Source organism: Ursus americanus, chromosome 7, assembly GCF_024610735.1.
Source record: "Ursus americanus isolate L20-20 chromosome 7, mUrsAme1.1.p, whole genome shotgun sequence".
Classification (NCBI taxonomy): domain Eukaryota; kingdom Metazoa; phylum Chordata; class Mammalia; order Carnivora; family Ursidae; genus Ursus; species Ursus americanus.
Genome location: NC_142133.1, coordinates 28053794 through 28069172, shown reverse-complemented (window position 1 = coordinate 28069172; position 15379 = coordinate 28053794). Strand labels below are relative to the sequence as shown.

The 15379-nt window shown below is 39.2% G+C and overlaps 2 protein-coding genes and 1 pseudogene across 2 annotated transcripts in view; 1 reads left to right on the top strand and 2 right to left on the bottom strand.

Annotated features, from left to right (window-relative positions):
- SANBR (SANT and BTB domain regulator of CSR) overlaps positions 1-2040 on the bottom strand; it is a 62848-nt gene extending 60808 nt beyond the window's left edge. Inside the window, exon 1 of the mRNA XM_045788045.2 lies at positions 1888-2040. The gene's annotated coding sequence lies outside the window, so the exon portion shown is untranslated. The remainder of the gene's footprint in view (positions 1-1887) is intronic.
- A 2310-nt stretch (positions 2041-4350) lies between these two features.
- Positions 4351-7066, top strand: LOC123786147 (ferritin light chain pseudogene; annotated as a pseudogene).
- A 6596-nt stretch (positions 7067-13662) lies between these two features.
- Positions 13663-15379, bottom strand: part of PEX13 (peroxisomal biogenesis factor 13) — a 28892-nt gene continuing 27175 nt past the window's right edge. Inside the window, exon 4 of the mRNA XM_045788044.2 lies at positions 13663-14424. Coding sequence (XP_045644000.1) covers positions 14126-14424 — 299 coding nt within the window. The 3' untranslated portion in view covers positions 13663-14125. The remainder of the gene's footprint in view (positions 14425-15379) is intronic.

Below are 15379 nucleotides of genomic sequence, written 5' to 3'. Positions count from 1 at the left end.
TTAACAATTATAATTAGTACTATTTCTATATGTTTGAAGCAACTTTTTTTAGAGTGTTCTTTTCTTCCTCCTTGTCTTCAGAAAAAACATGACAATTGACCTGATAAGATTTAATCCCTACACACATCCAAACACACCCTGCCAAATATAAAAAGCCAAAGCACCCCCCACACACACACACACTAATTTCTACACAGTGGAGGCTTCTCTTGCTTTGTTACCTGGCTCCCCACCCACCACATCCTCCCTTAGTTCAATCCAGAAGCCCTTGAATAACATATCCAGCTATGAAGGGTGTCCAAGATGTTCAGGCAACAGAAGCACCAAGGAAAAAATCTCTATGAGTGGCTCAGTCAGATGGGTCCAACTCTTGATTTCATCTCAGTTCATGATCTCAGCAAGGAGTCTGCTTCTCTCCTTCTCCTTCTCGGCCAATTCCCCCCCCACCCCATGCATGCTCCCTCTCTAAAATACATAAATAAGGGGCACGGGGTGGCTCAGTAAGTTAAGCATCTGCCTTTGGCTCAGGTCATGATCTTGGGGTCCTGGGATTGAGCTCTGCATGGGGCTCCCTGCTGAGTTGGGAGTCTGCTTCTCCATCTCCCTCTGCTCCCCCCATGCTATCTCATTCATTCTCTCAAATAAATAAATAAAACCTTTAAAAAATTTTTAAAATAATAAATAAATAGATAAATAAATAAATAAATAAATAAATAAATAAATAAATATTATTGTGGCCTGCAACGTGTTGGCGCCTGTTAACTAATCAAAAATATTGTTCATATCAAATACTTAAAATCTGTATGTGTATTTCAAATGTGATACTCATTTATAATATACATTTTATTCTTGTAAATTCCCTTGGAATAGCTGTCACAGCGCACTCCATTCTGGAAAAAAAGTACAGACTTATCAAAAACCGTGGCAGTAAGAAAGAATTTGAAGCTCAAATTACACTACCACTAAATCTAGTTCAATTCGTGATAAAATATTTTTTTAATGTTACTGTTTAAGGTGAAACGTTTTATTTACCAGAAATAAAAATTATATTTAATGCACTACTTTTTTAAAGAACACTCTTCATGTCCTACCTCCCCATCCCCACAACCTTGGTTTACTTAAATGTATTACTAAAACCAACCTAATTAATTAAGACCAAAGAGAAGTCCACGACTGGCATGTGACTTTTTTTCTTTTTTCAAATAGAAAAAGGCTTTGGTGGACAGAGGTTTTTCCTTCGGTAGAGGAAAGGTGCGAAACGAAGGGGCCGGTATGGCAGGTCAAAGGCCTTCGGTATAAAACGACGGGAGATTATTAAATCAGAGTCATCCCATGGGGAGAAGCCTTGTGCCCAGGCTTCCTGACCACATATAAGAACCGTGGCAGTTGGCTTTCACCGTGAAGGAGAAAATAAAATCACATCTGAAACCCACGACGAATAGATCAAAGCCCTGCAAACCTTCGGCGCAGGGGCTGACTTCGAGGCGCGTCCTCAGGGTTCCCCAGCTTGTGGTGTCCCCGCCTCCCCCGTAGGGGCAGAAACTCTCCGGGCGCTGAGCGGGTGGGGAGCGGACAAAGGCGACGGGCAGCGGGGCGAGGCTGAGAGAAGATGCGGGCAGAGACACAGGGCGCGGCCTGGCGGGCAGACGCCGGGGTTCCCTCAGCTGGTGCGCGGGCGGGACGGGAAACGGGGACCTGGGTCTGGCAGGGCCTGCGAAGTGCAGGCTGCGCGCGGGGACGTTCGGGGGCGTTTGGGCCAGCGGGACCCCGGCCCGGCCCGACGAGAAAGGAGGCCGCGGCGGGAAACGGCTGGCTGCCAGCGGTACGGCCCCTTGCCGCACTTCCCGCCCCCCGCCGGCACCGGCGGCCCCTCGGCGTCTCGCTCACCTGCCCAGGGCCGCGGTGGCCCTCGCTGCGCCTCCGTCACCTGCAGCGGCCGGCACAGCCAGCGCTCGCGCCATGAAGCTCCAGCTACCCGGCCCGCAAGCTCTGCCACTGCGCCCACACACACCGCCCCTCCAGCTCGCAGGGTAGCGCCGACCCACGCCGCCTCACCAATCACAGGCCAGCGCCACAGCGGCGGAGCCAATGAGCAACGAGCTCGTGCAGGACTGGGGCGGCAAGCCCCTGAGGCTTGCGGCCTCTGCGCCTTGCCTTTGCCTTCCCCTTCCCCCTCTCGCTTTCACTCCCAGGCTTGTCGCAGTGCAGCGTCCCCACCCTCCCAGCGTCTTGTCGCTTAGCAACCAGATCCTCCCGGTCGGATCTTAAGTGACCAACTCTGAATCCAGAAGAAATGGAAACATGGGAGAGAAAAGAACTAGGATAGAGAATGAATGAAATAGTTGGAGCTGTAGGTCATTTTAGTATACCTGTTTAGGTTAGGTAGAATGGGAAAGTTGTATCATCTGAGGGACACCAAAAGTATCTTGGGTGAGGCATTGTCCTTAGCAGGAACCATCTCCTGAAAAATGCAAATAGCTCTGGGTCACAAATTCAGTTTTCATTAACGTTAACAGGTTCCCTACGTGTGTTACTGTAGTGAATACTATTACTGGGAACCGAGTAAGATATTAAGGTTCAGTCCTGTAGGGTAAATACTACGTGCCAATAACTTTTATTTACACTTGCAATGTGTCTGTTCTGAGAACCAAATCTCAATGTCAGAATCAGAAAGGACAGTAAAAGGGACACCTGGGTCGCTCAGTTAGGCGTCCGCCTCTTGGTTTCCGCTCAGGTTGTAATCTCAGGGTCTTGAGATCAAGTCCCTCCTGGGGCTCCTTGCTCAGCAGGGAGTCTGCTGAGCGGAGATTCTCTTTCTCCCTCTGCCCTTTCCTCTCTCTCTCTCTCTCCCCCTCTCTCTCTAAAATAAATAAATCTTAAAAAAGAGAGAAGGACAGGGTACTTGAGGTGCTCAGTCGGTTGAGCATCTGACTCTTGATTTGGATGGGGTAGTGATCTCAGAGTTGTGGGGTGGAGCCCCCTGGCTGGCTCCCTGCTAGGTGGGGAGTCTGCTTGAGATTCTCTCCCTCTCCCTTTGCCTCCCCTCACCACCACCACCCCCTTGCTCTCTCTCAAATAAATAAATAATCTTTAAAAAAGAGAAAAGGTTGGGGCGCCTGGGTGGCTCAGTCATTAAGCATCTGCCTTCGGCTCAGGGTGTGATCCCAGAACGCTGGGATCGAGCCCCACATCAGGCTCCTCGCTGGCAGCCTGCTTCTCCCTCTCCCACTCCCCCTGCTTGTGTTCCCTCTCTTGCTGGCTGTCTCTCTCTCTGTCAGATAAATAAATAAAATCTTTAAAAAATAATAAAAAATAAAAAAGAGAAAAAGTAAAGCCCTATCCAAATGACTAATTACCATAATGAGATCTGAAATTAACCTGCTAACTGTATGTCAGGAGTTTTTCTCATTACATCACCTCTGACTTTCTACAAATCTTTTACTATTTTTGTTCCACAGAGACATTGAAGTTAGGCAAGCTCTGTATTTAAGTAAATTCTTAAAGAGAAGCTACTTGCCCTCTACTTCTTTTCTTTCTTCTAGGCTTGAACTCTGTTGTGATGGTGGTGAGCCAGTTGAAACCATGAGGATTAGAAGGACTGATTGGCAAGAACATAGAAGGAACCTTGGCCCTGAATTACCTTGTGAAGTGAAGCTGCCTAACAGGCCCTAGATTGCTTGTCTACCTCTGACTGTTATATGAGAAAAAAGTATTTATCTTTTTTAGCTACTGTATTTTTTGATCTGTTAGGGAAACTTAATGTAGTCCCTAAAAGGGAAAACTTGGTCCCTGGAAGTGGTGTACCACAATAACAAAGATCGAAGCTATGCATGGCATTGGTAGGTATAAGCATATTGCTGGCTAGAAGGCTGGTGACTCTTTCCACATGTATTGGGATGTGTCACTTGTGTTAACTTGGAAGGCAGATTACCAAGCCTATAGCTTTGAGGAAAGGAGTTTTAAAAAGGTCAGAATGTAAGTTTGTGTTGGCTGATAGTCCTTGCTTTTAGCAAGGTTCAATAAAAAGAAGTCAGTTAATAATCAACCAGTTTGCAAGCAGAGCTGGAGAATAGAGCTCTACTACTGGACCCCATTCATAACGTTTGGTCTTGGTGTTGATCCACATACTATTATGCCATCTCTGAGAGATCAACTCAGGTACTCAATGTTTGAAGCTTTTCCTTATCACTCTCTTCTTTTCTAGAACAATATCCCTTTACAGAATGACAGAGCAAGAAAGAATTCTTGAAAGATGGACTTCTTCAATCTTTTTATTCCAAGGTCAGAGAAAGTTTAAGTGACTTGTCCAAGGTCAAACAGCCATTTCATTAAGTTCGATGACCTTCGCCCATGGAAGAATCTTTGGCATTGTACAGATGTTCGTCCCTGAGGCCTTTTTGTGTAGAATGGGTAATTATATCTAAGACTTCCATTACTTCCCCTTGCTTCCCAAGTTTAACCCTTTTATGTTCATAAGCTCATCTATCCCTCTAGTAGTTTTAGTACAGACTAAGTTGCTTTAACAGAGACCCTAAATATGGTGGTTTAAACACAGTTAAAGTTTATTTCTCTTTCAAATTACAGTAAAGGTAATGAAGAGGCTCACACTTCATTCCTGACACGCAACTTCCATTTCTGAATCTGAAATGGCTGTAGAGGAAATGTGGACTAGTAGTATGAGGCAGTCAAATTCTCCGTTGGGGGGTGGGAAGGAGACAGGTTAAGACAACCTCTAAAATTGGTAAGAAATAGCAGATGAGCACATTACTTAGAAATAAGGTTAAAACAGGGGCACCTGGGTGGCTCAGTCAATTAAGTGTCTGCCTTTGGCCCTGGTCATGATCCCAGGGTCCTGGGATTGAGCCCCGTGTCCAGCTCCCTGCTCAGCAGGGAGTCTGCTTCTCCCTCTCCCCTGTGCTCACTCTTTCTCAAATAAAATTAAAAAAAAAAAAAAGGTAAAAACAGACTAGCAAAAAAGTTAAATGTGATTACTTCTGGGATCAGGAGTTGGGAGGGGCTACTTTACCACCCCCTTTTTAAATCACAATTTGATTTTTTAAAACCATGCAATTTTACTAGTTTTATAGTTAAAAATATAAATGAATGGACAAAACATATATAGGAAGTAAGGAAAAATAGTATCTTCAAACAAGTTATTTATTCAATTAGGCAAGTATTAAATATAAAAAATTAACCATAACAATCTAGAATAAAAACTTCAAGTGATACCAACATTGGTGAAGGAAGAGGGGCAGGGGGCCAATAGGAAGAAATGTTTGGAAGAGAAAGCAGGGAGGATGACAGTGTGCCAACCATCTTGTGTTGTTGTAAGACTCCAATATTGATAACTTTAAACACTGGTAAAGACAAATAAACATAATTAGGGGTTGGAAGTAACCACAACAAGAATAAAAACAGAATGTGTAGCTTTCAAACCTCAAGAAGAGGCAGTGGGCCTTAGGGTCCCTGATCTGTCTTTTGCGTCAACCAGTGTTTGGATGGAACAGACCCAAGGACTCCCCTTCTATCAGCCTCCCACCACTTTCCAACCTTTTTTCCAGTGATAACTTTGGAGCCATCTTCTCGGCCATCCTCTGCCTCCGGGACCAGCCAACATGCTATTTTGAGCTTAGTTCCTTATTACCGATCAACGGTGAGCTCCCAGATTCCTCAGAATTATTTCACTGAGGTGGAGGCCGCCGTCAACCGCGTGGTCAGCATGCATCTGCAGGCCTCCTACACCTGCTTCTCTCCGGGTTTCTATGTTGACCTTGACGATGTGGCTCTGGAGCGCGCGGGCCGCTTCTTCCGCCTGTTGGCCGAGGAGAAGCACGAGCGTGCTGAGTGTCTCTTGAAGATGCGAAGTCAGCGAAAAGGCCGGGCGGAAGCGGTCTCAAAAGAGTTCTGTCCCCGCCCGGGTTCTGGAGAGGAACCAGAACCAGGACTGTCTGGATCTGCACGCCCTGGGTTCTGCGCACACAGGACCCCATCTCTGTGACTTGCTGGAGAACCACGATGAGAAGGTGATCGAGAAGATGGGCCGCCACCTAACAGGCCCCCCCCCTCAGGCTGGGCTGGGCGAGGCTCACACTGGAAGACGAGGAGCCCAGCAGCGTTTGAGGGGGCCCTTTGGGGGTCCCTCCCACCCAGGTGCCACCGCTTATGCCCGAGCTTCTCCCTGCAGCCACGAGGCAGCTTTTTCTTTTTTTTTTAAAGATTTTATTTATTTATTTGACAGAGATAGAGACAGCCAGCGAGAGAGGGAACACAAGCAGGGGGAGTGGGAGAGGAAGAAGCAGGCTCATAGCGGAGGAGCCTGATGTGGGGCTCGATCCCTTAACGCCGGGATCACGCCCTGAGCCGAAGGCAGACGCTTAACCGCTGTGCCACCCAGGCGCCCCCACGAGGCAGCTTTTCAACCACCCTGGAGCCCTCTCCCAAGCCTGGACCAAATGGAATTACTAAAGCTTTTTGCAGCAAACAACAAAAAACCTGAAGAAGAAAATTTGATTAAAAAAAAAAAAAAACCAACCCGAAATCATGGTAAATACTAAACTTGTAATAAAGTGACAGAAATATATGAAAAACTGGCAAAACCATGAGAAGCTATCAAATGGAGATTTTAAATATTTCCACTTAGAAATGGCAAAGAGACCAAACAAATAAGCAAATATAAAGATGAATTTAAAATTTAAGTTCATGGGCACCTGGCTGGCTTAGTTGATGAAACATGCTACTCTTGATCTCTGGGTTTTAGGTTTGAGCCCCAGGTTGGGTGTAGCGATTACTTAAAAAATAAATAAAAGTTCAATCTAACACACTGTTCAATCTAACGTAATTCCCTATTCCATGTTTCCACATGGAAGTATTTCTCCAGAATGACACTCTGGTGCTTATTTTTTCCTACTTTCGCTCCCTAACTGCTTCTCAGGGCAGCAATGGTAGCCGATTAGTGTGTTTGGAAGATTTATACACATGTAGTTTTCTACCCGCCTCTCCACTCTCACTAGATCACTTACCTGATCTAGTAAAGGGGCTTTCAGATGTTTTCCTGAACATCCTGTAAGTTAGGTAGGTCACTCTGAGACTGGATGGATAGTTGAATTCAGGGAAATATTAACAAATCCTGTGCCATGGCCTCCAAACTACCTTTAACATAAAGTTCATAGACAACAAGCCACACCTGCTTGCTCAAGGTCTTCAATCAGCTGTTTAGTCTCTTCTTCGTTTTTTTTTTTTTGGTTTTTGTTTTTTGTTTTGTTTAGTAAGCTCTATGCCCAACATGGGGCTTGAACTCATGACCCCAATTATCAAGAGTCACATGCTGTACTGACTAAGCCAGCCAGGCAACCCCAGTCTCTTATTCTTAAAAATAAGCAGGCAACCAAAGTTTAGCAGAAACCTGAGGAAAATACTTATCATGACAGACAAAGATACACAACAGGGGGAAAAAAAGACTATGTAGGAAAATGAAAACCTCAGAACAAAGAGAACCACCAGTTCAGACTTGCACGGAATGACTCAAGAGAAATATAGAGTGATGCCTTTACAGCATATGTTTAATCTGATCGAGTCTGGGTGAACCTGGCCTAGATGGCCTAGATTATTAGCTGTACTTAGCTAAACCATGTGCTGACGAACTTTCTCTTTTTTTTCAAGCCCTGTTCCCTGATCATTTGAGAACACACAAGTGTTCTGCTTTCATCTACTCCTGAGAGCTAAAGTAAAAGCAGGGGGCGGGGGCGGGGAACAGGGAACTTGAAAGCAGAAGGGGCGCCTGGGTGGCACAGCGGTTAAGCGTCTGCCTTCGGCTCAGGGCGTGATCCCGGCGTTCTGGGATCGAGCCCCACATCAGGCTCTTCCGCTATGAGCCTGCTTCTTCCTCTCCCACTCCCCCTGCTTGTGTTCCCTCTCTCGCTGGCTGTCTCTATCTCTGTCAAATAAACAAATAAAATCTTTGAAAGCGGAAAAGCCTAGGCAGCCCACTCCCCCAGGCTGTGTTACAGGCAGATATTCAGTTCTAATCACTGACACTTTCCAAAATACACTAACTGTGGATAACCCTAAGTTTTCCAAGATTTGCTCAGGACCTTGCCCAGTGACTTCTACAGAAAAGGTTCTTGTAAATTCTCAGAGAAACTGGAGCATGACAATGATCCAGTGCCTCTTTTCAGCTTATCTTCTCCTGGGAAACCTCATCAAACAGTAGCAATACTGCCTTCTATATAGAGCTGTTTTTGCATGCTAGTACCTCCCTTTTATATAAATCATCTCTCACACTCCTATATTTATATGTATATTTTTGATAAAACAAATTATTTCATACACCCCCCCCCCAGTATCAAGCAGGAATGCAAGAACGGTTTGATATCAGAAAATCAATGTTCTTCATCATACTATTACTAAAGGTGAAAAATCAAGACAATGCAGATTTAAATCAAATCAAATGTAGATTTAAATTAGCATTAAAAGGGAACTTTTTAAAAAAAGACTTTGAGAGAGAGAGCACACACAGAGAGAGAGAAGCAGGCTCCCCACGGAGCAGAGAGCCCAACGTGGGGCTCCATCCCAGGACCCTGAGATCATGACCTAAGCCGAAAGCAGACACTTAACCGACTGAGCCACCCAGGTGCCCCAAAGGGAACTTTTGATAAAAGATTAACTAGCATTAAACTCACAGCAAACACACATTTAATAGAGCAAATTTAGACTCTCAGGCAGAAAAAAACAAAAATGCCTCCTACCACAACCACTGTCAAATACAGACTGGCAACCTAGCCAAAACAAAGAGAATGAGAAGTACAAGGATTGCAAAGGAAGAGATAAGACTGTCATTATTTGCATTTACATAGACAACCCAAGAGAACCAATACTAGAAATAATATGCCTTCATTGAAACTGCAAATACAAGAACACACCAAGTTCAATATATTTCTCTGTACCAGATATAAGAAGACACCATTTTCAATGGCCACAAAATTTATAAAGTGCCTAGGAACTAGCCAACACAACAGAGACAAACAAAATATCAACAAACACACATACACATAATGTCCTGAATGGAGACTGAAATTATGTTCATAAATGAGATGATTTGACCTTATAAATATGTCAATTCCAAATAACCTATAAATTCAATGTAATTCCAATAAAAATCTCAGTTTTTTTTTAAAAAGGGAATTTGATAAACTGATATTACAACTTAAATAGAAGAATAAAAATCCACAAATAGCTAATTTTCACAAAGTGTGACAAAACAGATTCACCTATCAAATATTAGGACATATTACAAAGTAACATTAATCGGGACTGTTGTCCTGGGAAAGGAACTGATACATATGTCAATAGAACAGAGATCCTCAAAATTGCATGTTTACGGGAACTTGGTATGTAATAAAATGGGGAAAATATGTACTATTAGGGAGATGGTTAGAAAAACGGACTACAATCCTATTCTGCATGCCCAAAAGATATTCACACTCACAAGACCCAAAAAGATATAACTTGGTACCAAGGTCGCTTAGCTTGGCAGAAGATATACCACAGTAAACATATCATGTAGAGGAAGGCATTCTACTTAGGTAAGCCTCATGTGCCACAGGAACCACTGTCTTGTAAAAATCCCTAACAGTAGGTTCCAGGTCTCTGCAATGAGCAAAAGCTCAGTTACCAGTCCTACCTTACTCAGCGAAGTCTTAAAACCTGTACTTTTTCTTTGTACAACCAAACATGTTGCTGAGTAAGCAGCTTGCATTCCATATTTATCCTAACTCAACAGATTTCCAAGGAAATTGTGCTAAGGAGAAGGTAAAACCAAGATCATTTTCCCATACATGGAGAGAAGGGGTTTTGTTAACCCTTTTCCTTTAATGACTAGCTGGAGAAAAAGCTGGATTCATACCACATACCGTATCCAAAAATGAATTCCAATTAAATTAAAGACCTAAACGTAAATGGTGAAACTATAAAACTGATAGAAGAACAAGACCCAAAAAGCACAACTGGGAAAATTAAAGATTTCTATTCCATGAAGGACGCCAAAGACAAGAATTAACAAATGACAAAACTAAGTTATTTACAACATCGGCACCTCACAAGAGAGTATCATGTCTAAAATACATAAAAAATTTCTTTTACTACACAATTAGCAGGAAAGATAAAAACCTAATAGAAAAAAGGGCAAATTACAAGTATTTTTCACAGGATGGAAAACGAGAATGACTAAAAGCATATGCCTAGCCTCATTAGTAATCAGACAATGCAGATTAAGACAAAACACAGTTTCACACATATCATATTAACAAAAATCAGAAAATGTCAAGTGCTGCTGAAGATGCAGATAAAATGAAACCCTCATGCCTTGCTGGTCCAAGTGTAAAGTGGTACAACCATTCCTGAGAAAAATTCAGCCTTACTTACCTGAAATTAAATATGCATCAAACCCGAACCCAAGCCATTCTACTCTAGGACATATATCCCATAGAAACTACAGGGCAGGTTCACAGGAAGACACGTACAAGTTTGTAGAAGGTGGAACAGCTGGAACAACTTAAGTATCTATGACTAGAGGAAAAGATCAACTGTGGTATGTTAATGCAGCACAATAATATGCACCAGTCAGGAGCATGTTATATAAGGTAACATGAATAGGTCTTAAAACCTAATATTTTATGAAAGTTAGGAGCAAAATGAGTATCATTTATATAGAAAACAGATAAAATATATATTTTTCAAGGAAATATATCAAAAATTTGGAAAATGGCTTGTAAAGATAAACATTAAATATAGTAGGGAATAAGGAGTATGGATTTGCAGGCAGGAGAGGAATAAAAGCTAGTAAGGTGAAATAAAACAGAACAAAAGTGTAGCCTTTCTAGACCAATGACATGGATGTCATAAATGAAGAGTATGGCTAATGACTCAATTCTGAACACCTGAGATCCTTACAAACCAAAACACTTATTTTACATGAGCAGAAACACTGTTAATGATGTTTAAACACTATTTCTTTAAATGTGAAAAACTATTCATGGGACATATGGTAAGTATTCCACAGGATTTATACATTTGCTGAGTTTAAAAGAAACAGTTCATTCTCCCAAATAAGATAAGCTAAATAAAAAACTAATATGAAAGAACATTTCAAGGCAATGCTGAAAAAAACAAAATTTCTTGTGTTGAATAAATATTCCAATCTGTTTTTCTAAGTTAGGCCATTCTCATATTCAGCAAAATAATTTTAAATTACATTTTGGGCAAAGTTATAAGTACAAGTGAATTTTGATTTTTTAAAATTTTTTGATTAAGTATATGTAATTCTGAAATTCTAGATGGATATAAATCCTTTGTCACATTTTAACAGGATGTAAGGAGTTTCGATATACACAGAAAAATTTACAAAACATATATACTTGCTGTAAAATCGTACTTTTGATTTTGCTTTACATTTTTTAAGAGCACTCTCTTGTGAGGCAGATGTAGCAGCTATCCCCAATGTTGTCAATGAGGAAACTAAAAAATAATGTGAGTTAAATCGTATAGTAAGTTCATAGTGGTATTCAGACTAACATCTTGATTTCCCAAAACCTAGATTTGTGGTCTTGTTTTTATTTATAACCCTGTAGGTAATTTTCATGTAAATGTAAATCTGATATTTTTCTTTAAATCACAAGGAAATAGAACAAATTGGTCTGCAGTATTTAATATACATGATATGAAGAAAAAGACACTTTTTATATTAATTCCAATCCTGAAAAAGAGTTAACAGTTTATCTTCAAAAAAAGTCAACCAAGTTTAATATATTTTTATTTGTCCATTAAAAGTAACTTCACAACCTATTAAAAAGGAAATTTTAACTGAAAAACAATTTCTATTTTTTCTATTAAAGCATAAGATAAAGGATAGCTGTATTCAAGTAAATGTATAATTACGACATGACAGACTAAATCAAGTACCCAAATAAATGTTAAACATGAAAATTTATACTCCTCTTACCTTTTCCTTTCTAAACTGATAAAATACAACTGGAAAAAAATTTACATGAAACCTGTTTTCTTACTGTAACTTGTGATTTATTGTTCTATTTAATTGAACACGTTTTGGTTTCAGTTAGTAATTTCTGTGAAGTAGTACTTAAATGAATTCCTAAAAATAACAATATTAGAGCTGTGAACATTACATTTAATCTCATCTAAAAAATTATACCAAAACTGTCATGATAAAAAAGGCTATAAAATTTCTCTTATTCTAAATTCCTTTCCCAGAATTCTAACAGAAAAGGCATTTTCAGACACAAATAGTTAACAGTCAGATAATGTATACTGCAATTTAGTATACTTAGCTGAAAAACAAACACCCGAAGAAAAGTGAAATTGTTTCTGTCATTCATTCTGTGTTATACTCTTCTCCTTATGCACCTTTAATAGGAGTCACACTTTCTATCCTAGAGATTCACCTTTTCTAACTTAAATAGTGCTGACTCAACATTTCACCCCCACTTCACTTCTAGCAATCAATTTAGATGTCTCAACACCAAATTTAATAATCTGTTTTATCAAAAATTGTTTCAAGGACAAATTTCCATAAATTACTCTGACAACAAAAAAAGCAGAACCTCTAATTGTAGAACACAAATGTAAAATAATATACAAGAAACTTTATCTCAACTTGAAGACTAAATAATATCTGGGTGTTAAAAATTAGGCCTAAGATAAATAAATTTTACTATCATACAATTTTTTTTCTGCACGGAGTCAATATTTGTATTTTAAATTATATGTTACTTATACTGTCATTTCAAAAGAGAGGTTCCCAAAAAGCCTTTTAATAAAATTCTATGCTGAGTATATATTTGGTTCTTATATGCTTTTGTGTGAACTGTTCTAGAATTACTTATTTGATGAACTTAAGTCTATAAGAAGATGAAAATACTCAATCTTTATCAAATAATTCCAGGTTTGAAAAATATCTGTAAATGTATTCTTGTGTACCTGTATTCCTGATATTATTATTTTGTAGTATGGTCACAGCAAGTATATGGATTTTCCAATTTTGTGAGGAAATACTCAGTGTAATGAAATTTAACTGCCTTTAAAATCATTATTAAACACAAAACAAGTCATATGTTGTCATACGCTAAATGTCAATTCAGCATTTTATTTATAGTCTCAGTAGTAAAAACTAAACCTAAAAGAAATGTGTATCCAATGTGACACGTTTTCAATGTTTACAGAAGAACCTGAATATGGAATTTAAAAAGTAATCATACTAGGGGAAAGCAGAGAATCCATGAGAAGATTTAAATCATTACTGATTATATTGTTATATGCAAACTCAAAGGATTTGAGTCTTGGCTGGAGAAAAAGAAAGTAAATCTTTCATACATTCTGATTTATCCAGGATGAAAACTAGTCATATTGTAAAGGGATAAAAAGTTCTGTGATCCTCAGAAGAAATGGAAATAATCTGTAAGAAAGATAAATTTTTGCCTTTTTACTAGCAGGAGAAACTATAAGGGCTAAATATCACTCTAGAACCATCTCCTTCAGAATACCCCTAGTGACCTTTACAAGATAAATTTTTAAAAATACAATAAAAGGTAACAGTATCAATTGTTGGTAGGTAAAAACATATTACTGTCAAAGCAAACCCAAGACTGGATATAACACAGATCAGAAAATTTTTATTATTCAGTTTAAAATTGAAAAAAAAAAGTAGACTTTGCCTGTTCTCATATTTATATGTTATCACTCAATTTCTGAGGATTCCAAATCAATTAAGCTCTAACTTTAAAAAGCATTAAATTAAAGACCTCTACTGCAGCAGTGTATTCTATAGTTCATCAATCTTATTTTCAATAAAACATAGGATTTTAAATAAGATGAAAATGATAGCAGTCTCCATAATCTTAAAATCTAGGTGAAACAAATATCTTCATGGTCCAATAACTTGTAAAATGTAACCAGGTCACTAGACCAACAAACTAGTGTACAACTTTAATAATTTCTAGCAGCAAAACACCTGGAATAGCCATTAACAAATGTGTTCATTGGATTGTAGATTAATTTCTTTGTAAGAAGTAATTTTTAAAAAGTATAGTTCAATTGCAGGCAAACATGAAAGATATCAAAGATCTTGTTTATCTCCACCTTTCCCAGTGGAATCAGGTGCAACTGGAACCTTACTAGTTTCAACAAAAACAGATTCAAAGGCAGCTTCCTGTTCATCCAAAGAATCACCAGCCGTGGCTCCTTTAGTTAGTGTTGTGTTGGTAAAAGATTGTTGCTGCTTGGAAATTTTGCTGGATTCCACTGCTTTTCTACCTCTTCTTTTACCAAGAATTTTGACATAATTAGCAGGTATAAGTCCTGTTGTTTGACCATCAAGACTAGCCAGAAGCCAACCACGCACTTTGGGTTGTTGTTCTGATGGAAGAAAAGACATCCTTGTAATTATAACACACTTTGGAGTCCAACAAAATATGGATAATAAAATATTAAGTAAAATCTATACTTACATACTAAAATATATAAACAGTATATATATTCAAAATCAAATGATGAGTAGGCTTAACAGTTCTAAGGTCCCTTCTTATAATTTATACTTTTTATTTTATACTTAGTAAATATATTTTCAACCTTGAAAAACATGAAGTTTATATCGGTTGGTCCATTCATAAAGTAAGGAGATTTGGTTCTCCCAAAAGCTAAAACTAACATCAGTGTTTTTCATATTTTAAATTGAAATTTAAGAAATGAACTTCTCGTTCCTTCTCAGTAGAAGTTAGGAGCAAGTATAGAAAACATATACATTTCTACAAGCCAAATTACTTTATATACTTTTGGCCAAAATATACAATTCATTCTATGTGATTGTGATGAACAATTCTTTTTTTTTTTTTAAGTAGTCTTCTTGTTAGCATGGAGCCTAATGTGGGGCTTGAACTCATGACCCTGAGATCAAGACCTGAGCTGATATCAAGAGTCGGATGCTTAACCAAGCCAGTCAAGTGCCCTTATGATGAACAATTCAAGAAAGTGAATGCTGCTGATTTTAATCCAAGATGGGCAAAAACAAAGACCTCAGTTATCTCTAGCCACATGACAAAAAAGGTAAGGCAATACTCTCAGCTTAAAGAAGGAAAGATTTATTTAATATATTCAATTTTGTATTTTGGTATGTTCAAGATAGCCTGTATCTTTAAAAAGCTGTTTAATTTTCAATTTTAGTTCAACACTGTAATTCAGGCACAATATGACATTTGTATGTTTAATATTCTACAATACAGAAAAGAAATAAAACACTTAAAATCAACCATGTCTGTGATGATCTTGTTCTAAATGCTCAACTGTGCTTTATGTGAGCAATGGAGAAAAGCAA